The sequence below is a fragment of the Nylanderia fulva genome, unplaced genomic scaffold (assembly GCF_048542155.1).
Source record: "Nylanderia fulva isolate GAGA-0341 unplaced genomic scaffold, ASM4854215v1 Scaffold123, whole genome shotgun sequence".
NCBI lineage: Eukaryota > Metazoa > Arthropoda > Insecta > Hymenoptera > Formicidae > Nylanderia > Nylanderia fulva.
Genome location: NW_028189443.1, coordinates 158,126 through 184,692, shown reverse-complemented (window position 1 = coordinate 184,692; position 26,567 = coordinate 158,126). Strand labels below are relative to the sequence as shown.

At 38.9% G+C, this 26,567-nt stretch overlaps 1 protein-coding gene across 11 annotated transcripts in view; it reads right to left on the bottom strand.

The window, feature by feature from the left end:
• The window catches only part of GluClalpha (glycine receptor alpha 1), a 155,771-nt gene that overhangs the window by 2,772 nt on the left and 126,432 nt on the right, over positions 1-26,567 (bottom strand). For 6 of the 11 annotated variants that reach the window (XM_085479558.1, XM_085479557.1, XM_085479555.1 and 3 more), the window contains exons 4-7: positions 5,094-5,167; positions 2,758-2,827; positions 1,197-1,350; positions 630-712 (exon numbers count right to left, since the gene is read on the bottom strand). In XM_085479558.1, coding sequence (XP_085335684.1) covers positions 630-712; positions 1,197-1,350; positions 2,758-2,827; positions 5,094-5,167 — 381 coding nt within the window. Of the gene's footprint in view, positions 1-629; positions 713-1,196; positions 1,351-2,757; positions 2,828-5,093; positions 5,168-10,251; positions 10,320-23,757; positions 23,826-26,567 lie in introns of all 11 variants that reach the window. The other 5 variants (XM_029302660.2, XM_029302669.2, XM_029302666.2 and 2 more) reach the window with 3 other exon arrangements.

Below are 26,567 nucleotides of genomic sequence, written 5' to 3'. Positions count from 1 at the left end.
CCGACCGACCGTGTTGAAATTGTGACGTCAAAGGTGAGAAACACGCTAAAAATTCTGTGATACCATTTCGAAACGAAAAGAAATATTTTGATGAAACAACACTTCAAATGGCTTTAGCACACTTTCAAAATATCTCGAAAATTATGCTCTTTCTTTTACAATCAATCAACAACTGCAAAATGATTGTAATACGAGGCCTAGTTCGTCCGGTCTTTGTGCATGCGCAGTCATTTCATGACAAAGTCTGATATAATGATCATTTTACAGTTGTCAAAGGAAAAGAATAGTTTTTGAAATATTTTAAAAGTGTGCCATCCAAAGTAGCGTTTCATCGAAACATGTTTTTATTTAAAAATGATAAGAATTTTTATCGCTTCTGACGTCACAATCTAACATGACGAGGATTCAGGAGCCTCAACTGTCCAGGTAGCAAACTGACGTTATTCTGACGTCAAAATAACATCATTAGACGTCAAAGTAATTAATGTCATTAAATGTCAAAATGACGTCATAGGCGTCAAAATGATGCCGTTAAACGTCAAAATGACGTCATAGACGTCAAAATGACGTCATTAAACATCAAAATGACGTAGGATTGCTACTTGGGTGATTATCAACAGATTACTTACAACTGGCCATACGAAGTGAGCAAACTTGTCGATCCAGGGGATACAATTTCAGATTCATGGGGCAGGAGAGCGTCAAGGATATCCTGCGCCAGGGCAAAACAGCTTTACACATGTATAATGCTCTCTCTCTCTCTCTACAGGGTAAAGGGGCAAAAAAAGAAGAGAGAGATGGATCCAATTCGCGACGTAACGAGGGAACGTATGCGTGTTTGTCACGATCGCACGGTACACAAGATAGATCTCCCCGATGTGTACATTAGCGAAGCGAATTTCACAACATTCAATTGTACGGAGAATGAAACCCCGGACGGGTGTAATGTATTCCAGTTTATATCGGAGCGACGTGATTTAAATGTCGATCGAATAAACTGATCGAAAAAAAAAAAAAAAAAAAAACTGTCTGCGTGCGATGTTTACCGAAAAATAACGAAACGGTAAAAATAAAAGAGCGCGTTTTTCATGCGCGTCGATCTTTTACAAAAATGACGTCATCGCTCGTTGATTAAACTGACTCTGACGGACGGGTTTTTTTTTTTTTTTCTCGCCGGAGGGGAATCGGATACTCACCGTATGCTGTAAAGAACCGAGCCGTTGGGAAAAATTCGTATATATACGTTCGGCATAATGATATTGTGGAAATGACCCTCCTTCTCGTTTGAGAAAAACAGATCCGGCATCCAGACCCTCGACGCCTCCGTAAGGGTTAAATATTTAAGTTTACCTGCAACGGACAAGGCCGACCATTTTTCATTCCGCGAAAATCGCTCTTTGGTATGCGTCGCTCGTTTGAAAGAAAGAAAAAAAAAACCGTACGGTTTCGGGGGTAAACACGCATAAAGAATATCGCACGAGCGGCAATTTAGGAAAGCGAAGAGGAGCGAGAGATAAAAGTGGCCGCATCGTGTTAAATTTGCGTAACGACCGCTGCTCGTCGAGAATAAAATGTTATGACTCGCCCTTTTACGCGCGATATGAAAAAAAAAAAAAAAAAAAAAAAAAAAAAGTAATATGAATGCCCTTTATGTACATGCGGAGAGATTCTCGCATACACGTACCTACCGAATTATGCGATTCTGTATCGCGCGCGATGATACTTTGGCATTTGTTTAAATGAAAAGTGAATGAGATTTGGTCGAGCTATTATTTTGTAACTTTTTATCGCGAGAAACGGTTTTGGCAGAGAATACATTCAGCATTTAAAACTCTATTATATATATATATATATTCCCGCGCGATTATATTAATGTGTTATTCTTGTTGCGGATTTACACGATTATTGTTCCCATTTTATCGCGCGTAATCCTCATTAGCGTTGAAATATCAATATATCAAAAGTATTATCTCGGAAAAAGAGTGATTCCTGAATGTAACCTATTTTGTGACCCTCGAAATTCGAATCGAATTGTATACAAATCGCATACTAATTGTGTACTAATTCGAATCGAATTTGGCGACATTAATCTCTGTAAACTTAAAGTTGAGCGTAGGGGTTATTTTTAGAGACCGCAAAGTGGCCAAATTCCAATAAAAATTCTTTGATATTTTGTGAAATTAGTAGAATTAATCAGAATTGTTCTCTGATCATCGTGCTAAAAATTTAATCCCTCTAGCCGTTGTTGCTTCATTTTTTCAAGCAGTAAAACTACCCTCAAAACAATTTTTAGTGAATTTCTCGAAAATAGATATAGATACAAAAAAATGTTTCCAATAAAAGTGGTTTGTCTTGATATTCTGTACTAAAAAGGTTTACTGTACTTTTCTCGTAGGATTAACCCTTTAGCCGGAAACCGCGTCTAAAGAAAGATTTTCTGAAAAGGAAATCTTCCTCTAAGCGAACTATTGTGCAGATTTGTTCAGCTTTAAATTTTTCAGAGATTATAATGTTCATAAAATTTTATTCGAATTTCAAGGGTCACAAAATAAGCCATAAACTGATATATTATGGGATCTCTAAATTAAGTGTATAATTATAGGGTGTTAAATAATTAGATCGATAAACTTTGAAGGGACAAGAAAGACTCCAAATTAAAAATTGTTTGTCAATATTATTTTTCTCTACTTAATTTTGAGGTCTTCCATTTCCCTTCAAAATTAAACCGACAAATATTGTTTAAAAATGTGCACGTACCTCCAAAGTCGTCAAATTGTAATCTCTCATCCAACCATTGTTCCCGAAATGTTAATTGTACGGAGTATTCCTAGAGAGAAAGAAAAAATTGCAATTAAACAGGGTCCCACGTGAGATGGCGACGAGTTGTTTCCCTTTCTTCTTAACCACCCCGCGAGCTATGGTCTTCCCAAATTAATAAAGTTTCGTAAAGTAAAGAGGAAAACCAACGTGCGAGACGTGAAATGAAAAGCTGCAAAGTCTAAATCGCCAGAATCTCGAATCGGATGGCATTTATAATACGGCAAGCCCAGTAGTCGTCGTAACGAAAGAAGAAAATGGCTTTATGCAAATGGTGGCTTTGCAATTTAACGGAAGAGACCGCGCGAAGCTATAATTACTATTTTATTTTTCACTCAATAATTATCCTTCTCGGAAAACGTGAGTTTTCTCTCTCCCCTGGTGTATCCGAGTAATAAAATAATATCTCGACGAGGGAGAGAACTCGATAAAGTTGAATAAATGAGAAAATTTATTTATAACGATCAATCGTTCCCCTTTTCTAGTGGCGATTTTCGGTAAAAATATACTCTCGCACTCGTAAAAAATTATTATTCGCACGTTTCGCGACAAAGAGAGAATTTTTCTTCTAACATTATCTCGCGAACGTCAAATCGATCAATTCTTACCGTGAAGCAAAGATCGTTGATACAGATATGGATAATAAAATTATACAGAAGGATATTTCTTCTTTTTTATCAGATATTCGAATGTTCTGACTCCTCGACTCATCATTATCGTTATCAGATCAAGATGCGTACTCGTGTACTTGTCATTTGTAATTTCAGAGCAGAATGTAAAAAAAAAGAAAAAAAGAAGAAAAAAACTATAACTTTGTTTGGGTCATTTTCTATGTCAGAATGGAAACATTCTACGTGATTTTAATCTACGATTATAAAGATTGACGAGGTCAGCAACATTCGTCGATCTACATCTACCCGATTAATCTCCCTTGGAGTCATCGCGTATCGTCGACAGGTCGATTCGTCACGGATCGAAACCGGTAGCACATCCACATATATATATAGAAGGACGTCACTCTATCGACTTTTGAGTACGACGTACGTACACGTGTCAATCCGTGACGACGACCATCTATCAACCGCGGTAACATATATGTGTCGAGAAATGTGTATCGTCGCGGCGGATAGAAGAGACCGGAAGAGCGTCCCAGGAAGAGAAGAAAATCGAAAATACCCTTATAATGTGCATTGGAGACCTATAATAAGAGATTCGCCGCTGCGACTCCCGTCCGCCATCTTGTTCATCCATATTGATGACATCACGCACGGATGTCTACGCGATCGTGTCGATAATATTATTTTGTATTACACGTGCAGGCAAAGTGGCACTTTGTGTGCGTGTTTTCTGTGCGGAAAGCGGCCGATTTCCCACGCTGCCATCTAGCTGCCGTGAGTGAATAAGCCGCATTCAAAGCCATTGCCTACGGCTGAGCCGCGTTCAAAGTTATTGTCCACGGCTGAAACCGTAGGCAATGTATTGAACACGGCTATTTCCGCACCGTGCCGTCGCAAGAGGGCGGCGTGCGATCGGCCACCTAGCGCACAGAAAACGCGCACAAAGAAAGCCACTTTGCCTGCACTTGTAATACAAAATAGTATGTGTATCACGTGCGGATTGACAATTGTTTACTCGTGTCAACTTTCCGCACTTGATACACAATATACTATTAAATCTTTTTCTTATTTTTCTAGCCTGGTTGTCTAAAAAAATGCAATAGTTTTATCATTATTTACAATAGAGAAATAATAATAAAAGAATTTCCGAATTACATTCATAACCTCAACGCGCAGCAGACGATTTTATCAATGAACAAAATGGCGAAGAACAAACCATTGACCAATCACGAACGTGTACTTCCATGACGTGTATCTCTTAATATAGGTCTCTAATGTGCATTATTGAGTAATGAAGGCATCCGGGGACGCTTTTCCGGTCGTGAAGCGATTTTCATGCAATTTCGAGGGCGACACAAAAGCGTCGACAAACCGGCATCGGCCGGATCTGTCGTGAAAAAATATATACTCCAAAACATCGCAATGCAGCCAAAAAAGGGTCGAGGCGGGGGTGGAAGCAGGGGTAGGGAAGGGAAGGACCAAGGTGCGAAGGGACGTAAGAGCCATGCAAAAGCGAACATCGAAAAGGGGGACCTACCGGAATATATATATCGTAATGGTCAGATCGAACGTCAGAAATATATATGTCACGGGCACTACAACGCAATCTGTTTAAAAGAAGCGATAAAGAGAGAGAACAACGCATGCAGTTTGGCTCACGGTGTCTCGTGTTTTCTCCGGCTCTCGCCTGTGACCTTTTCTGCCCCCGGCGACGAAGTCCCGTGCCCTGTTTCCTATTTCAGAGAGGGTATAAAAGGGGGAGTGCGCGCTTCCGCTTGGATATATATATGTGTGTGTATTTACACACGTGTGTACATGTATACAATACATATATATGTTTTCTTTTTATTCTCCTTTCCTCTTTTCCGCTCTTTTTGTTTCCCTCGACCTACCGACCGCCAATTTGTATCCTTCGTGTACGGTGGTGTTTTTTTTGAACGTGAAAACATTAGGTTCTCCCCTTTTCTTTCCTCCGTCTCGGGCTCTCGTAGTCTCCCAGTTTTCACCCGTTCGTGTGTGCGTGCGTGTATGTATATACGTGTATATATATTCTCATCCGGCTTTTCTCCTGGCTAACTCTCGTCCAATAAACGTCCGGGTTCCCCGTCGTTAATTTCTTTCGGCGGTTTGCTTGCTCTCGCACCCCCATTCGTTATTCGCACGTATTTAATAAGTTTCTGAAGAAATCGACGACGAACGTTGTGCCGTGAAAAAAACGAGGAGGATTCATCGACCACCTTCTCTTCTCTCGAGCTTCATTTCTTTTCGTTTCCTTTTCTACGTCGCTTACAGAGGAACATGAGTTAAAACACCGTTTTGTAGTTTTCAAGATACTTATCCTTCCCGTGTTAGATGACGAGACTATAGCTCCTTGAGACTGTAAAACAGTATTACCGCGGGATATGTTTTCACTCTTTTTCTTTTTTTTTTTTCGAGATAAAAACGTCGCTTTTGTTCGCATAAAAACATTATCGTCGAAATATGCGAACGAAAATCAAAAGGTGGTTCTATCAAATAGAGATGGATATATCTTACCTTATACAGAGCTCTACATCGACGGAATAAATCGCCACTAGTGCGACAAGACCTTTTGACATTCAATTTTTATTTCAAGGGTCGACAATGATACCTAAAACGAGCAGATTCTGATTGCCGGGATCACATCGCGGCAATATATATTTTCGTGAAAAAATCTCGAACGCGTGCCTCTCTTTTTCCGAAAAAAAAAAAAAAAAAAAAAAAAAAAAAAAAAAAAAATCAACCAACCATTCGAATCGTAAAGCACACATAAAAATCGAAATAAAAATCGTGTGTGTGTGTGTATGTATGTGCGGAAAATTTGTGTACAATTTGTAGCCCTTATCAAACATTTTTGCAAAAAAAAAAATTGCTTGCTCTCTCATCATTCGCATCATCGAGTAGATCTACACCCAAATGACGATGACATAAATAATATATATATATATATATATATATATATATATATTAATTTTCTGTCATAATACCAATAACAGTGAGATATATAATACATATCGAGGGAGAGGGGGCAGCTTCATACAAATCTTTGGCGTACAAAAAAAGTCTACATATACAGTGAATATATATATCTCAGTTTTTACGCTATACAAGAACAAGTGCAAAGCATCCACAAAATTGTTCAGTGTTCTATATTGAAAAGAAATAAAAGTAAAAAAAAAATCAAGAAGTGAAGGTAACCGCACACAGCTCTCAAATTTATACGTCCAGCAACGATCCTCGCCCATAAGATCTAATATTACGTCGGGACGCACAACGAATTCCTGATTCTGTTGCACCGTAAACACTGTTACGCGCGTAACAGCTGGGACTCGTAATTTTTCATTGGCTCTTACCTCCAGCAAAGCCGCCGCTCCAGATAGCCATTGAGCTCTCTCTCTCTCTCTCTCACTCTCTCTCTCTCTCTCTCTCTCTCTCTCTCTCGCTCGCTCGCTCGCTCGCTCGCGAAATTCTCGAGTTTACGCGCAAAGGCAATACGTTTGGCGTTTAGCCGACCATTTGGCGAAGCTTCCCCTTTTTTCTATTTTTTTTTTTATTTCGATCGTCGCGGAAATGGCGATAGTTATCGTCCCCGGAGATATTTTTAATGTGTCTGGGATACACAGACACTCGCTCGGTGCGAAGGAGAGCACAACTCGATTACGCGAAGCGACGAAAGGCTAATTGGTCTCGAGTCGAGTCCTCGATCTCCCACGTGCAAAACGGCTCTCGCTCGAGCGACGAAAAAGCACACATCGTCCTTGTTGTTCCGGCAATTGTCCTGATGGCAATGGGATAATGGGATAGCGCCGCGAAAAGTATCCTCGCAAACCCTCCGCAGACCGTATTAACTTTATTATCCTCATTTCTTTAACACGTTCGTGGGCACCCCCGTGAGAAAACGGGAAAACGAGCGATATAATATTGTTAATCCGCGTTTAAATATATTTCCTCCTCGTCGTAAAATAAAAAGACGACGTATAATTTTACAGTTCACCGTGATACCGCGAGGAAAAAAAAAAAAAAAAAGTAGCAATTGCGAGAGGAAAAAATGTCCGTTCCCGAATCACGTGTTTCGCGCATTTAAATTTATTATTTATTGTTCTAGTTTTATATTTAACCGCGATCGCTAAACAACAACACTCCCCGTTCATCCAACTTGCGCGATATTTCGCAATTTTCCCTAATAGTACAACAGATCCGAAAGGTATTCCAGAGGATATCCGGAGGACATTCGAACATCCTCGGGATATTCTCTGACCGTCTTCGGGATATGTGTGCTGTTAGGATTGTCAGGTCACAGAGGGTTTGCCGAAAAATTTGGGATTTTTAATACTATATGCCAATCAGCCTCACGTTGTTGAATTATAATTTGGTTTCGCCCAAGTGTGCGACGTTCCTTCGTGTGCTCTTTACGGAGAACGGGTTCATAATATGAATTTTCTCCCTTACGGTCTTTGACGCGCAAAATTGTCGTACAAACTCGTACAAAATTGTTTCACCGTCACCATCGTCTTTAACACATGTTTGCCCGCAATGGAGCTTCAACAGACGACGACATCCGTTCCCACACGCGCGCGAATTTCATTCTCCCCTATCCTTTAGAATGGGAAGAGGAGAATCCCGTTCCAATGTTCGTTCAGTCAACAAATATTTGTCAGGATAAGCGATACCGAACGTGCTCGCGTACTTATGAGAGCGTGATATACAGAATGAAAGAGGAGACAGCGAGAAAGATAGATAGAAGAAGAGAGACAGATAGAAGTAGTAGGAGAAGAAGAAGAAGAAGAAGAAGACGAAGAGAGGGAATTCTTGCAGGGCCTAAAATTGAACCGACCGAGATTTCGATATCCCTTCCGCGATATATGATGACTACATAATACGTAGTTTCGATTTATAATGATTCACGAGCGTATATGATGTCCGAACGACGGAGGTAGGGAGAAGGATATATGCGTATATGTGAACAAGTATCGTATGATGCTGGCGCAAGCGTTAACGAGTCTCTGATTCGTCGAGGCAGAATACTGGCCAATTATCCGACGGGTTTCGTGTGACGGCAGGAAAATTGATGGCTGAATCCCCATTTCGAGCAGGGAGGATGACAGGGGGTTCTCCTCCCGAAACTGTGTTTGGCAGGTATCAAAGTGGAATCGACAGACAAGTGAGAATGGTGCGACCCCTTATCGCGAAGAGCGACCCCTTTCACGACGTCTAAAAGTCGCGCTCGGAAATTTCATGTCAAATTAATCTTTCGTATTAACCTCTTCTTTCAATATTGCTACAAAAATCGATCTCTCCAGATATCAAACGGTCATTTTGACGTTTAATGACGCCAGTCTGCTACTCGGGTGCAGTCTTACGCGATTCTCATATTTTTTAACAACTAATGACGTCAGTTTATTAGTTGGGTGCATTCTCGTACGGTTCTCATATTTTTGACATCTCATGACGTCAAAATGATGCCATCTTGACGTTTAATGATGTTAGTGTGCTATCTCAAGTAGCAAACTGACGTTACTATACGTCAAAATGATGTCACTTTGCCGTTTAATGACGTTATTCGACGTCAAAATGACGTACACTTGCTACCTGGGACTTGGATTCTCATATTTTTGAAATCTAATGACGTCAGTTTGACGTTTAATGACATTAGTTTGTTATAATTGGGTGCATTCTCACGCGGTTCTCATATTTTTGACATCTAATGACGTGTCAAAATGATGTTAGTTGGGCCCATTCTCATATTCCTCTATGAACTGCCAAGACCCAGAATTCGGAGGACACCCGGTATTATGGAAAATTGCATCGACGAGACAGAGACGTGTTAGTGTGCACATAAGTGTGAGCTCTTGCTAATCCTCCCGTTCGTTCGGCGAGTAAACCTGAGGCCCTGCAACGTGTCTCGAAACGCATTTGTTAGTTTTGCATTGCGAAACGCGTATGTCTGAAATTATACATTTCGCCGTCTCTCTTTTTTGCTTTAATTCCCGCGGGCACGTCAGTCAGTTTTCTCTATAGCAAAAAAGGTTTCCAACAAGGCACAAGACGTGGTTGCAACGTACAGTCAATCGAACGTTCGTATACAATCAGTAATGTGACAGACAGAGGGCCGATTGCGCTCCGGCTTCACCGGCGCCCAGCTGGAGATCCTGATCAATTGGAAGTCGATTTTTCCTTCCCACAGCAAAATGTGCCATCTCTTTAACACCATATATACAATATACACGGTGTTGAAGGTACGATCCAAGTTTTAAGCCAAAACAACAGACGATTATCCGTGTGCAAGTCTAAATTCAACATCCTCGATCGTTAAGCAGGGCAAACTTTAGGGATACATCTCCCTTTCTCTTTCATTTCAAGGAGAGATCGACTCCTAAATTGGATCCGTGGATCAATCGGAGGGCGACGGCAAATCCGGGACACCCTGCATAATATATACGTATGTATATAGACGTAACATGACAGTCAACGACATTGAGAAAAATCAACGAGGTGCGACTTTTGGTTTAGCACATATCCACTGTTCAGCGCGACGCACGTGATGGTATATGCACATATATATATGTATACACGTGCGCAAAGACACGAGATTTATATATATGCATATATATACATATACGTACACGTATGTATACGTATTGTATATATATATATATGCACGTAATACAGATACAAGTACAGAGAAGTGCAAATCTTACGGCATCATATACACGTGACGTTAATATATTTAGTACACAATATGTGAGGACTATACAGACTGTAGGCCTTGTTGACGATTATACTTGTATATTGCACTCACCATATTATAATCATCTATTTTGCTGATAGAGCGGAGAAAGATGTTGACCTTCACATTTGTCGGACCATCTAATCATCGTCGACCGGGGAACAGAACAAAAGAAATCGATTAATTAAATCGGTCGCCGTGAACCGAAAATCGCTTGCTTTATTTTCTTTCTTTTCTTTTCTTTTTTTTTGTTTTCGCTTTCATTTGATTGACTCTGAAATTAAATAATACGATTTGCGGTGTGAGAGTAGAGGGAAGATCATCGATGAATGATGAGGGTGGGATTGGGGTGGAGGAGATGATCGAGAGACCGAGTGTGACAAGATGATTTTCTTATCGATTCTCGAACGCACAATGGAATGATACCTCTTCCTTCCGCAGCTAGTAGACGAAGAACGATATGGAACATTATCACGCATCCCTGTGCCCCTGCATGCTGATAAGATTATGATAAAATCCTCGTTAGGTATTTCGAAAAACTCTTATCGTCGGATCAAATTAGGAGAACCGATAGTGTTTTGATAGCATTTTGATAGTGTTTTGATAGTGATTCGTTCTTCATGGTTGAATGGTTCTTTTTATACGGATGACACGTCCATTCGAAAATCAATTTTTAATCAATTTATGTATGAAACACTCCCCGGCCTTTTTCATTATCTTACCGCGGGGCACAGGACGCACATATGGTGATATCTCGTTATTACGCGATTCAATATGTGACGTGTAAAAAGCGTATATAAAAGAGCTTGGAGATGAGCTTTGGATATATGTATGCCAGAGAGAGATCGTGTGCGAGATCGATATATAAAATTTTAAATAAACGCGCCACGACATTTAAATGCCAGCACATATGGGGTGTGATGCAATGGGGCGAGATAGGTAACTGCAGAGCGATTTAACGAGCGTGCGCGTATTTTTCTTTCTTCTTCTTTCTTTTTGCTCCTCAATATTAGTCTAATTTCCCGCGCAAGTTATTTACCGTAGCTTATGCGGCGAACTATCTACGGCTGAAAAGAAAAATAAAAGAAAAGGTGTTTAACAAAAAATAACATTTTTCAAACACCGGAACGAGACTAGTCGTTTCTTATAGTTTCTTGGATGCTGAATATTCTGGTTTCCAAATTGTTCCATCCCGTCACAATTTTGAGAAATTTTTAATTAAAATTACTAAAAAGGACTATTTTCACGAACCTCTTGTCGTATAATAATAATAATATGTGCTGGAGAAATTTTATTATGTAATCAAAATAAAGTATATTGTTAGGACTTTTAATCCTCAAAAGGAATTTTTTGTGTCATTTATGGTTAATAAAATATTCATGGTTAAATATAAGCTGTGTTGCAGAAATTAGATAGCTTTTAAGAATATTTTAGGTCATTGAATCCAATGTCAAAATTGTCAAATTCAAAATGGTACTCGATATGGGAGGTGTCAAAATTAAAAAAAAAAAATGCTTTTTTATATAAATCTACCATTTCGAATTTGACAATTTTGACACTGGATTCGTATCCAGTGACCTAAAAAAATCTCAAAAATTAAATAAACATAATTGAAAACATAATCTATTTATATTTTATTTAATTTCTGCAATACATCCCATTTAACATTTCTTTTGAGAGTCAAAAGTCTTAACAATATACATAATTTCGATTTACACACCACATATTATAACTATAATATAACAAAGTAAAAACATCTTTCTCTGCAACTTTAATTAAAAATGTCGAGATTCGTATCCGAAAGACTACAAGAAACTAGTCTCGTTCCGGTTAATTTTTATCTTCAACAGTGTAATAATATCCCGCGTATATATACGGTCTCTTACAGGAGCGTCGTACCGCAAAGACGGGATAATATTCAACGCTAAAAGCGACGATTATACTTATATATTGATCCGCGCGCTCCGCCAACTGTAAATAATCCCCGTAAGAATATAAGTAAGGAGAGAACAGAATCGATAATACGCTGGATTATGTTTTACGCGTTGCCGTATATACACGAATGTATGCAAAATGCCTGAGCTGTCGCTTTGTGTGTTTCTAATCTCACACAGTATGGCGAGAGATAAACGCACCGGTTGGCTGAATCTTAAAAGAAGCCGGGCGACAGAATACCCCAAATATTCCTCGTCGAAGAAAATATATATATATATGTGTATATAAGCGAAATAAGGTAAAGAGGAATAAAATTCGGAGTAAGAGAGCGACGTTTCGTGTGAAAAAATGTAAGGTAAGAGATGACGGATCCTTTTGCATTCGAAATAATTAATGAAAAAAAAAGAACCAACGCCTGGAAAAAATTCTATATTGCGGATTTTTAGGGTTTGATGATCGCAGCGAAGTTGATATCTTTTATAATGTATGGCCGTTCGTTCCCGCCCTCCGTAATTCGGATTCGACCAGCTGTCTCTCTCTCTCTCTTTCTCTTTCGAGGGTCGAAACCTTTCATTACAACGCAGAAGGATTGGAAGGCCAGATTATCGCGACTTTGCGTCTCTTTCGGACGAGATGCGTCATCGTTATCATCATCGTTGACCTCATCGGCAACATCCAGTAAGAGAGAGGATCCTAGAATCCCATTGCCATGTTTTTGGTTTTGCGATGAAACACAATCGGTTATTCGACGGCTTGACGGCTTCGCCGAATTATCGTCTTGTTTTATAGTCAGAGAATCGGAACTCTCCACCTGCAACTTGTCCACGATCGCGCGAAATTCTAAAACGATGTCATTGTTCGTGCCTGTCAACGGAATTATACCTCTCTCGCGCTACATAATGGAAAAAAGTACCACAATACTTTGCGAGATAATGTATTTCATCAGGCGCGATTGAGAGAGCGATTTAATCAATGCTGCGAAGAATACAATAGGCGAAAATGTCGGCAGAGTTCTTGTTTTATTTCGCATACATTGCGTAAAATATAAATTGTATTTTCACATCGCCTATATGCATCCACCATTATAGAGATTTATCATGCCTTGTGTGTGATATGTATGTACCCTAATAGCACAACATATCCAAAAGATATTCAGAGGATATTCAGAGAACATTCGAACATCCTCACGATGTTCTCTGAACGTCTTCGGGATATGTGTGCTGTTAAGGGGATCCTAAACATCCTTGAGAAGTCTGTTGTTTTTTCCTGTTTTATCGACAAAATGTGAGGTTGGACAAACTATAAATCTATTTATTGGCTAGACGGATTGTTTTTTACCTGAAATTAAACTAGATCGGATTTGACATTGGATAAAGGAATATAAGTGAATGTTTAGATATCAATTTGGAAGCCTAGTAAACATTTCATGTGTGCACGAAAATGTAGGATTATTGCACAAAAATGTAAGATTATTCTCGTTTACTAGGCTTCCAAATTGATATCTGAACATTCACTTATATTCCTTTATTCAATGCCAAATCCGGCCTGGTCTAATTTCAGATAAAAAAACTATCGGTATAGCCAATAAATAGATTTATACTTTATCTAACCTCACATTTTGTCGATAAAACAGGGAAAAAAAACAATAGACTTTTCAAGAACGTTATTAGGATCCCTTTAAGGTACGTACATGTGTCTCTTAATCTGCAGCTTAACATATTGTTTAACTTGGCACAATCTGTCCAAAAGCTTCATATTTTTGATAAAGGACAAAACGTAAAACGTTTTACATTTCTCACTGTTGTGAGTCGCAAAATATATTTCGTCCACGTTCCAAGATGTTGGAATAATGTCAGACAGAAAGTTCGATAATTAAAAAGTCAAAGGGAAAAAATATGAAGCAAACACGTGAATCGAATGTAAATGGAAATGCTCTGCATATACGAGTGTGTGCGTGCGTGTGCATGTGTAAAAAAGATGGACGTATTCCCCGTGAAAAAGAAAGAACGTATATATCGATTTAACGGGAACGTCCGTTAAATCTTTGACAATCCATGAAATACAATTCTTTTCGCTCCCGTCGACGTCCGCTAAACATCGATTGTTGAAATATCGCGCGCGCTCCGCTTTTAAACGAATCGTTAAAAAGTCGCGGACCATCATCGATTTAACGTTCATTAAAGTTTATTTCAGAAACACATCGCCGCTTGATGATCAATCTCGTATATTCGAAGCAAAAGTCTCTCGACTCGCGGCGTGAAAATTCGCGCGATTTTAAAATATCTCGGTCGTTCGAGGCATATATTATTTTCTACAGGATATCTCAAAACTATTATGAAATCTTTTAATGACGCAGATTCCTGGTATCGTTTGGAGGCGATTTTTCCTCAGCAAAAATGTCGAGACACCAATAATTTTCGAGTTAGCGAGTGGGAATTAAGGGTTTTCGCAAACTAAGTCTTGTGGAAACCTAAGTAGCAAACTGACGTCATTAAATGTCAAAAATGACTCGTTCGACGTCAAAATGATCACTTTTTGCAGTTCCCAATTTCTGTCATCATTTATTTTTATAACTAACAATAAGTCTAAAATTAAATTCTATATTAAAGTAAACTCTACCTGAAATTAACTGAGAAATGTAGTTTTGTTAATATTTGTCCAAGAAGCAAACCGACGTCATTGAACGTCAAAATGACGTCAATTGACGTCAAATGATGTCATGTTGATATTTCATGACGTCAATTTGCTGCCTGAGAAAATATTAACAAAAGTACATCCTTCAGTTAATTTTAGGTATACAGTTTACTTTCAACAGAATTTTAATTTAAGATTTAGTTAAGCTAATTTAAGATTTAGTAAAGATGCAGAAATTGGAAACATGGAAAAACTGATGGTCTCCCTCGACCTTTACGCGAAGGAAAAATCCAAATGATACCAGAAATCTACCATTAATAGATTTTACGGTAGTTTTAAAACACCCTGTATATTTCTGTCGTAAAGGGAAGGTAATAATTCAGAAATCAGATGTTTATGCACCATGATTTTTGTAATAAATTTCTCTCGATGGTCGCGAAATAATAATAATACGTTTTCGGTCGCCCGTCCTTATTGAACGACGGGCAGATCAGGAAATGTTTTGTGTTGCTAATCGGCGCATTGCAGTTGCATTAAACGCTCCCGTAATCTAATAAGCGGACCTCGGATATTGTCGCTCTAGCGAGGCTTACGGGGGCCTCTCTCTCTCTCTCTCTCTCTCTCTCTCTCTCTCTCTCTCTCTCTCTCTCTCTCTCTCTCACCCTCGTGCGACAATCGCGGATTTGTCGGAGAGCGATTGTTCTCTGCACTTCGCACGAATTCGAGCGTGCGACGGGGAAACGAATCAATCTTCCATCCGATCCAACTTTTCTCTCTTCTAGAATCTGATTAATGACACACGGGACCTATTCTTCTCCAAAAGATTTTCCCTCTTCTCTTGAATTAAAAAAAATGTATATAATAATAATAAAAATATTGTATATCGAGTATTCCATGTCGAATCTAAAAACCGATCTCTTTTTTTTTACCAAAACTATAAGCTATATTGGATCCACTGCTTTGAATTTTATAATTTTGATCTCACATTTTAATCAGAAGTTCTAAGAATTTTTTTAAGCCATTCCCAAGTAGCAAATTAATTTGACGTCTAATGACGTCATTAGACGTCAAAATGGCGCCATTTTGACATTTAATGACGTCAGTTTGCTACTTGGGATCTGTTATATCGAGATAGAATGAGACGTTATCTTTAAATCGTACAAGATAACATTCTGTAACTCCTAGATTTTAATGTAAGAATGTTAAGGACAAAATAAAAAATAAAAAAAAAAGACAGTTTTTTGCAATTAAAGGTAGCTCACTTGATATGGAATAATAAATTTTCTCTACAAGTTTTCTCATAGTGCATATAACTTGAAAAATTTTAAATTATAATTCACTACACGTAAAATTAAATAAAGAAAAGAGATGCAGTATATGCTAAAAGTCCCTTTAGAGTCTCATTAGAGCTTCAAACTTTCATTAGTGAATTAAGTTAATATCCGTAATGTTGATACGAGTAACTAATTAAATACACTTAAAATGAAATGCAATAAGCTTCCAGGAATAATTTTGCCGTTGCTTACGATAAACAAACTATGTCGCAAAGTTCTATATATCTCATCGCGCGATAACAACGGAGGAGCCAATTATAGTGCAGAGATGTAAGCACATAAATATTTATGACGCAATTGTTGAGATAACAAAATATATCGTAAGATCGCACCAGGTATATTACGATTTCATTCATCAGATATTTCTTCAGCAAACACAAAATTGCATTGGTTTTTGTGTGATTTCTTGTTATCTCCATACCTAATTATCATAAATAATTGCGTGCTTACTTTTGTGGGCTTTAATGCTAATTAACCTCTTCTTATTGTGATGTCATGTTAAAGAGTCTCTATTTCATTTTCTCCACCCAATTTCTCTCTCTCTGTCTTTATTTCTCTCTTATATATTTTTATCGCGTTATCTCGTATCTAATATCTATTCGTCAGCCTTATATCGCGAAAAAAGTGACAAGAACATCGACACCGATCAAGTGGGCTTCACGAGGAGCCACATTCGAGTGCCACTGATGAGAAAAGGGCCAATTAACTTGAGAGATACAAATCGCAGATCTGTCGCGATTAAGTCTTAACGACGCGCGATAAAGAGAAAAAGCTAATGTTCGCAGATTAGCGAGCGAATCGATAGCGCGATTGGAATTTTTTGGTCATCTTGAGCTCTCGCAGCAATATAAATACAGGGTGTTTCAGAACTGCCGGAAAAGATTTTAATGGCAGATTCCTGGCATCATTTCGAGACGATTTTTCCTCGAGGCACTAATAATTTAAAGGGTTTTCGCCAATTAAGTCTTGTGAGAATAACTGAAGACAAGTAGCAAACTAAGGTCATCGGACGTCAAAATGACGTAAGCTTGCTATTTGGGGAACGTAATTTTATTAATATTTTTCAGGTAGCAAACTGACGTCATTAAACGTCAAAATAACGTCAGTCAAATAATTAATATTTCAGGTAGCAAACTTGACGTCATTTTAACGTTTAATGACATTAGTTTGCTACCCGGAAAAATATTAATAAAATTAAATTCTTCAGGTAAAGAGTTTACTTTAATAGAATAATTTAAATTTAAGACTTAGTTATAAAAGATATATGACGACAAAAATTGAAAACGTGCAAAAAGTCTCTCTCTCGACATTTTCGCTGAGGAAAAATCGTTTCCAAATGATACCAAGAATCTGCCATTAATAGTATATTGTGTATCAAGTGCGGAAAGTTGACAATTGCTCACGAGTGCGGGAGGATGGACGCACGAGCCGAAGACGAGTGCGACCACCCCACACGAGTGAACAATTGTCAATCCGCACTTGATACACACGATATTTTGTATTACAAGTGCAGGCAAAGTGGCTTTGTGCGCGTTTTCTGTGCGCGAGGTGGCCGATCGCACGCCGCCATCTTGCGACGGCACGGTGCGGAAATAGCCGCAGGCAATGGCTTTGAACGCGGCTTATTCACTCACCGCGTTGCCGCTAGATGGCGGCGTGGGAAATCGGCCGCTTTCCGCACAGAAAACACGCACACAAAGTGCCACTTTGCCTGCACGTGTAATACAAAAACTTTTCCCCGCCAGTTTTGAAACACCCAATAAATACATACATATATGCAATATCATCATGTACGAAGCGCGTGTGTATTTTAGAGGATCGAACTAATGGAACTGCTATCCTCAATAATGCATACGCCAAGTATCGGCCACTGAATAAATTACTCAAACGGCAGTTACACGAGCGAGAGAGAGAGAGAGAGAGAGAGAGAAAGAGAGAAAAAAAGACAGAGAGAGAAAGAGGGAGAGAGAGGGATTCAGTCGTGTCTGCTAAATCCTTAAACGTCATCATCTTTTCTCGCACTTAGCGCGCGAATATTTGAACAGCGGTCTGTAACGTTGGTTAATCACGGGGGGATCGATCAGTAAACGAACAAGCGACTCAAAGTGGAGCCCCGGCTTGAAACGGGCACGTTGGTAATTGCAACTCTATAACGAGAAAACCGCGACAAAGTCGCCTTTCACGTCGTCCTAGTCGTCGTCGCTCCCACGTATAATTGATTGGTACCAGGCCTGTCTAATTACGCTGCCTCCTCCTCCACCTCCTTCTCTATCTCCGACGACGACGATGATGACGTACGTACATCCTCGTCGTCGTCGTCGCAATTGGCAATTCGCGGTTAATCCCACTGTTGCCGCGACAGCACAATGTCGCGCCACCGTTTCCGCTGAAAGACCCGCTCTTGTTCCCGGTAATCCTCCAGTTATTTTCCGTCAGATGAAGGTATTCGCGCACGTCACGTTCTACGACATTATTCTGAGGGTATGTACCGCCCCGTCACGCCCCTTATCCGTGTACTTATACAGTGTAACTGAAAAAAACGTATACAGGATTTTAGGATTTGATTGTATACACGTCATTTTGAGCAAAAAAGTTTATATCCCAAGTAGCAAACTGACGTCATTAAGGGAATGCTGACCATGACTGTTTTACCGACTTTGAGTTCAAGGGCTTTTCTTTTTATTGGCTATACAGATTGAAAAATCCTTCTCCACGATTAAAGTACTGATAATAATGAACGGAGAGCACTGAAATTTCGTATAAAACACAAGTTAAAAGATTATAGTTCTTTTATCGGTCTCTTGCATCAGCTTATAACAATATTTAATACAAAAATTCTACAGTTTTATGCACAAAATATGGCACTCCTAATAGAAATAACATGAAAGAATAATACAGAAGTAATAAAAATAAGATTAAAAGCTTGTATGAAAAGATTCGTACTTGAAGGCATAAAACAGCAAAAATTAGAGTTGCCGGACAACGCTCCCCATTCATTATTATCAGTACTTTCGTTGTAGAGGATTTTTCAATCTGTATATTTAATAAAAAGTGAACCTAACTTAAAGTCGGTAAAACAAGACGTCATAATGACGTATGCTTGCTATCAGGAATTTGTCCTATTTTGGAATTATACAGTTTTAAAGATACATGTTTAATCTTAAGAAGGACAACATTTTATTAACTTAGTAGAATCAAATGCTATATTACATTAAATTTTCGTTTCCTGTTACAATGATTACAGAAGTTATTTCTGTAAATACTTTGTACTCATTTATGCCAAAAATTATTATTAATTGAAATTATTGTTTATTAATATTAGTGATTCAAATTTATTGTAAGCTTAAAATTTAAGCTAATTTTTTAAAGAATTTGGTTATATTAATTTAATAAATGTATTAGTTGTAAAGACTAAACACTCCAGAATAAGACACATGTTTATATAAACTTTTTTGCTTAAAATGATGTGTATACAATCATGTCCAAGAATGCTGATCATTTCTTTGGAAACACCCTGTATATAGAGCACACCATCAAATTCTCTAGTCAATGTGGAAATTTTTCCTCGGTGTTGAGACATCAATAATTGAAAAATAAAGGCTTCTCTCAAACTAAACACTTTACTAGAGCTAAAATATTGATAAAACTACATTCTTCAGGTAGAATTTACTCTGATAGAATTTTAACTTAAAGCTTAACCAAGATACATGATGATAAAAATTGGGAACATGCAAATAATGATGACTTCCCTCTTCATGAAAAAAAATCTCCAAATTCACCAAAAAGTCTGATAGTGTATTTTATACGAGGGGATAACCACTAGCTAAAATGTTGTCCCACAGATTACATGATTTCATTTGATTTCATGATTTCATCTAATTACAAACGATTTCATCTGATTATAAATGATTTCATCTGATTACAAATGATTTCATCTGATTGCAAATGGATTTTTTTCATTACATATGCAATCATTTCATAAAAGTAATGATTTCATCTGATTACACAATACATTTTCGTGATTGCACATGTAATCATTTGGGATTTTATGTGACACATAAAATTATAAATAGCATTTTATCTTGAATTTGATCGCAATTTACTACGGAAAGTGCTCGTGCCACACATGATTTCATCACAGATTTCATAATGATTACACATGATTCCAATGATTACACAAAAATTCAAAATGATTTCTGCTGACTACATATGATTTCATTATGATTTCTAATGATTCCGCATGATTTCATTTGACTTTATCAATTACATCTGATTGCAAACAATTACACGGGATTTCATAAGGATTTCATAAGGATTTCATAATGATTTCGGGGACACTGTCCCACGATTACATTAAGTGGTTACCCCCTCGATTTTATATATATTTTTTCAGTTACACACTATAGTCTGCAAGCAAACAGAGGCTATATATTTGTTCCAAACAAAACAAAACAAAAAATAGCTGCAACAAAATTTCACGTTAGCAACCATCGGGAGTATATTTAAAAATTCCGACCTTTTAATCAACATTGATCTTTCATCGACCCTCCGTTCACCTTTTCACCCTCCTCTCTGATATCCTCGAGCGAAGGAAAATCTGTATCCTACATACATATACGTACATTATATGTATATATACCTACTCTCTACGATATAGTACATATACGTTAACGTTATAATCTACATGATGTGCGTTAACGAAGAGAGAGAAATGAGAAATGTGTGTTGAATGTAAATCTTGTGGCTCGCGCGAACGATGAGCGGCTGTTGAAAATTTGATCCTCGCAATTAAATCGCGATTGCATTAAGCCCGTTGATTCGCGCTAGCGATTACGACGTGAATCGCGCTTTCGGGGTTTCGCCGCGACGATTACAAGAAAAGCTTTTTCGAGCCGAGAAGATCATTTCCCCCTCGTTGCCAACGAAGGTGTATGTAAATATACATCGCCACGAGGTGTTTCATTTTCATATAGATGGGCTTAACAGGTACAGCATACAGAGAGAGATATACGTTTTCTGTGTGTTAGCGATATAAGAAAAAAAAGTCATTACCAAGAATGAGAGATAAAAAAGGTTGCACACTACCGCAGAGTTTTGTGTATATATATGGTATATATATATAGCAGCACGAAAAATGCCTTAGCGAGTGTGTTGGTTATCGCACGGTGCAGTAAAAGATCAATGAATAAATCAACGGTATCCGATAATATGTATGTATGTACACGTGTGTATCCCTAATGATATACATATCCCGAAGACGTTCAGAGAACATCCTGAGGATGTTCGAATGTCCTCTGGATATCCAGATGTCTTTCGGATATGGTGTGCCATTAGGGATGTGTCATTATAATATTGCGAAAGAGAGAAAGAGAGCAGGAAGAAAAGATAATGTCTATGTGTGTGGAAGAAGATGAGAAAATGGTAGATAAGAGAGAAAGAAAAGGAGAAAGATAGAGAAAACGCGCTAATAAATGTACGTGTATCTGCTGTATTGCGAGGCAGAGCGTGTATGTATGTATGTATGTATATATAGATGTATACTTGGCGTCAAAGACCCAACGCGAATAAACATAATCGGAACAAGTCAAAAAGAGACGAAACTCCATCAAATCATCTACCACACAACAGCGGGTGAGCGATACTATATACTCTAATGGAATCTCGTAATTACGCACAGCACGACGCCAAGTAAGAAAGATCGAATCAATATACGAATATACTCGTCTCGGGTAAGTTCAGATTGCGTCAGAATGAGAAATTCAAAATTCCAAGCAATCTGATAAATCGACGTAACATATTAAATCGATAAAATAATTTTCACGCAAAGTTGCTCCAATCGGTTGTTCATTCTTTAAGGCTCCACGCCGCGGCCATGTTAAATTGTGACGTCAGAGACGAGAAAATACACGCTGAAAATTTTTGCGTACCATTTTTAGATAAAAAGATCCCAGGGTAGCAAACTGACGTCATTTTGACGTCGAATGATGTTTAATGACGTCAGTTTGCTACTTGGGAAAATATCCCAAGTAGCAAAATTAGTCACTTTGACGTAATTTGATGTTATAATGACGTCAAAATAACTAATTTAGCTACCTGGATTGTTTCATCAAAATATCTTTTGTGTATTATCTAGCCTCTGACGTCACAATTTAACGCGGCTGCGATGAGTAGCAAGGAGTCTTAAGTTCTTTAGAAAAGTCTGATTTACACATGTAGGGCGCAGAATTATCAGTATAATTTAGTTAGTCGAGTTGGTATCGCATTCCATTATCATCTCTCCCTTCATTCCCGCGCTCGATCTGAATTTTGCTCTCTGAAAGTGCAGCCTCTCCGCCAGCCATGCGTTCAGTATCGCGTTTAATATCGAAGGCGAAGGCGGGAGAGGGTGTGGGAGAGCGTCGTGCTATTCGTAAGTCCCAGCTCATTCATAGACAGATACAGAATAGATACTTGCTTAACGTAGAGAGAGAGAACATGACGGTATATAGGTGTGAAGTTACAAAAGAGCCACGAGAGCGGGCCTCGAGATATACGCAACGGGGTGTTTTGGTGTTTAGCACGGAGGAGGAGAAGAGAGACACAGAGAAGTAGAGAGATTGAAAATGTATGTGTGTGTGTGTGTGTGTGTGTTTCTATACATCAGTGAGATCAAAAAGGGCATTAAGGAGGATATACTATACAGCGACTTAATGGTAAACAAGTAAATTAACGTGTGTGTGTGTAGGTGTCACGCACAATAAGTGTCCCCCACCGCTGTTGATGGAATAGGATTTTCTTCGCCAGCTTTGGTTTACTCCTAATCGATCTATTAAATTTAAGAGGCTTCCCCAACAGCACACATGCCCGAAAGACGTTCAGAGAACATTCAGAGGATATAAAATAACCTCTAAATGTGCTCTGGAAATCCTTTGAACGTTTATGTACTGTTATGGGGTTGTTTTCTATTCCTGCACCAGTGTGAACAGTTCAACCAATACAAGGATAGAAAACAAACCTAGGAATTGTCAATTGCAAAGCTTAAAACTGATCAACATCAGCCACATAATTAAATGTGCGGTCGGCAACAATTCTTAAATTGAATCAGCCAATCAAGTTGACCGGAGATGAAACTGGCTCCCCAAGTAGCAAAATGATGAATGCTTGCTACTTGGGTCATATATTTCGATCGAAAAAATGAAAAATGAGAAAACTCGGGATATCGAAATTTTCCATCAAAAATTCCAATATCATAATTTTGCACTATTACTTTACAGACTCGCCCTAAAAAAAACCAACCCCAAATTCGTCGAAGACGAGTTCCATTGTCGACAGCGACGGGAGACATGATATCCCGTGCGTCCTCGTGTCTTCTTGTTGTATGTGATCGTTATACACCCCCGCAGCGCACGAGGCATCCTAGGAATGCACGCACTTACGCATTCGCGTGCTGATGTGCGCGTTTGTTTGTGCGCCGACGTGCGTTACGTCGATGTACAGAGTTTGCACAGAGAGAGCTCCCTTAGGAAGGTAATATGCGCTGATTGTAATACATATGGTATAATAACACCCAGCATTGTAGGTATATGTATGTATGTATGTGCGTGTGTATGTGTGTACGGTAGACAAAAAGAGGAGGCACATATGTGTGTGTCTGTGATCACGGGGCGTTGCATTCTTTTTTTTTTTTTCAACTTACCATGGTAACGTCATCTATTTTTGAGATACTTCGAACAAATATGTTGACGCGGACAACCGCGGGCCCATCTAACATGGCAAACAGAACAAACAAAATTAATCAATCGCTGAGCAGCAGTCAGATACATCGAGAGATAGAGATGTGTGCGTGTGTGTGGTTTATGATGAGAGAAATTTCTTTTTTTTTTTTTTTTAGTCCCCTTCAACCACCTGCGCGACATTTGGCTTTTGATGATGTTGTGAGATGTGCTTAACGTTATCTTATATATTCGAGACGTCTTACTCTGCGTGCTTTCGAGAAATTTATAGATAAATAATTGTATTTGTTTATTAATTTTTTTTCATTTAGAAGCTCATTTATCCGTCCCATCTTCCGTAACTTGCGTCACTTCCATCTCGCTTCCTTCTCTCCTTTTTTTCTTTTCCTTTATTCGTCGCATCTGCTTGCTCCGATCGAACGAATCGGCTCTAAACACTCGTTTTCCAGTGCGCTTATCGTCGTTAAAACGTAAACGTCGCTGATACAGCGAAAACGTTTCTCGCCGTGATTTTCAAACGCGCCAATAAACCTCGCTCTAAGTAGAGAAAGCGTGCTGTTTTTTTAGTAAGAACCGTTTCACGCTCGATAATCCGCGCCTCTCACATAATTCACATGTATTTCCAGCAGTAATAATCAAGAAATAAATGGCTCTCGGGCTATTATAAAGATCCCTTTTTCCTATTAATTCCTCCGTCATTAAAAACGTCGGCATTAACCCCCAAAGTGAAGAGAGTCTAAGAGAAGTTTTGCTCTTTTTATAAAAGGGAAAAAATTACCAGATCTCTCGATAGATCGATCTCTCTCGGTTAGGTCTTTCTCTTCCATTTCCCCGCTTTTACAGCTTGATTTATCGGATTTTTACGCAGGGGACGCGAAAATCGGTCACCGTCGTCGAAAGAATCGCGGCCGGGGAAATAATGTATGACGCACAGGAACGCGCGAGCGTTATTCCGTGGAATTTGTGGAATATCGGTCGCGCGATACCGCGAAACGAATTCTCTCTCTCTCTCTCTCTCTCTCTCTCTCTTTCTCTCTCTCCCTCTGGTGCTCTCCCTTGTTTACTCGCGCGCAGGAGGAATCGACGCGCTATCCGTTGATAGGGAGTAGAGAGTAGCTGAAAGGCGGGTGGGTTGGTAATAACCGGCGCGTCTCTCTCGCGCGGGGATAATCGATACAAGCAGGGGACGACGCGAATCACGAGATACGGATCGACGGAAGTTAAATAAATTGCGCGCGCGACGCGGCACAATCGAGCGGTTAAAATATCAAGGATCGGATAAGCGGAAACGCGATGAAAAATCGATGACATCGTCATCCTTCGTCGTCGTCGGGACACATCTCCGACGACGCATCTGTCTCACGTCAATGTCGAATTAACCTCCCATCTCTGGATCGGATCTGCGCTTCTGCTTCTACTTTGCGCTCCGACAGAGGGCGATGCACTCGTATTGTATAATATTGTATATATTAGAGACTGGCCACTTTTCATTCGTCATTCACGTTGATATTCAATCATGATAAATTGAATAATTGGATATTTTATAACAATATAATTTAAAAATGAATGACCTATATATAGTGAAAATAAATCTTTTTGTTTAATTAGAAGCTGCACATCCATTATTTTTGTAATAAATAGTTTGAATGCTGAAGTAAATACCTATAGGTAGCAAACTGACGTCATTAAACGTCAGAATGACGCCATTTTAATGTTTAATGACGTCAGTTTGCTACCTCTGTGAGTATTTGCTTCTGCATTCAAACTATTCATTACAAAAAAGGTGGATGTGCAGCTCCTAATCCAGCACATTGACGTCATTAAACGTCAAAACGATGTCATTTTAACGTTTACTGCATGATGTCAGTTTGCTATTTGGGTTCAATTTATAATTGAATAATTATAAATTTGAGCAATATGATTAAAAAAATAAATGTTTATCTGTAGTAATAAATAATAACTTTATGGAAGGTTGTGTTTACTATATGGATGGCAGCTAGAAAGAGATAGATATACATATGTATCGCTCCCTCTCTCTCTCTCTCTCTCTCTTTCTCTCTCGTAGAATTTTGCCAAAACATCATGGCGGACACTTGTTGACCAGTCTCTTATTATTAGCGGAACTCTAACTGTATATACCTGTTATTGCGTGTGTGTGAGTGTGCCGATTTATCTTGCGGAAATTCCCCAAAGGCTAAAAACCCCGCGAAACTTCGGAAATACAGAGCAAAATTGAGAGATGAAAATATTCATGCCGCGGGGGAGAGTCGAAACTTCGTTTGCCCGGCCGGCGCGCGAATTTCGATCATCGTGTTCTTCTTTCACGAAAATCCCGTCCCAGAAAAATTGAAAATACCACGCGCAGATATACGAGTAAAAAATGGAAGAATAAAAAAAATACATATATTCGCAGGGGAGAGATTTTTCTTTCTTTTACCCCTGTCACACTTACATTTGATTAGTATCGAAACAAGACACACACCCAAAACACACCTTGGTTATCCCTTTGACGTTAATTACACACAAAAAAATTAATATAGACACTCGAGTACAGGTGGACGTGTATATGGTAGAGTCAAGCGAGACATGGGACATGTGATTCCGGAGCTTCGCAAGGAGTTTCGAAAGTGTATTAATTAACTCTTCGAACGGCGAGAGAACTCGACAGCGATGCGTTAAACGCCTTCGCATCATCAATCGCCAAGTTGCGGTGACATTCGACGCTATTAGAAACCGATGCCGAGGCGTCATATGGCGCACGTGGACGTTATAC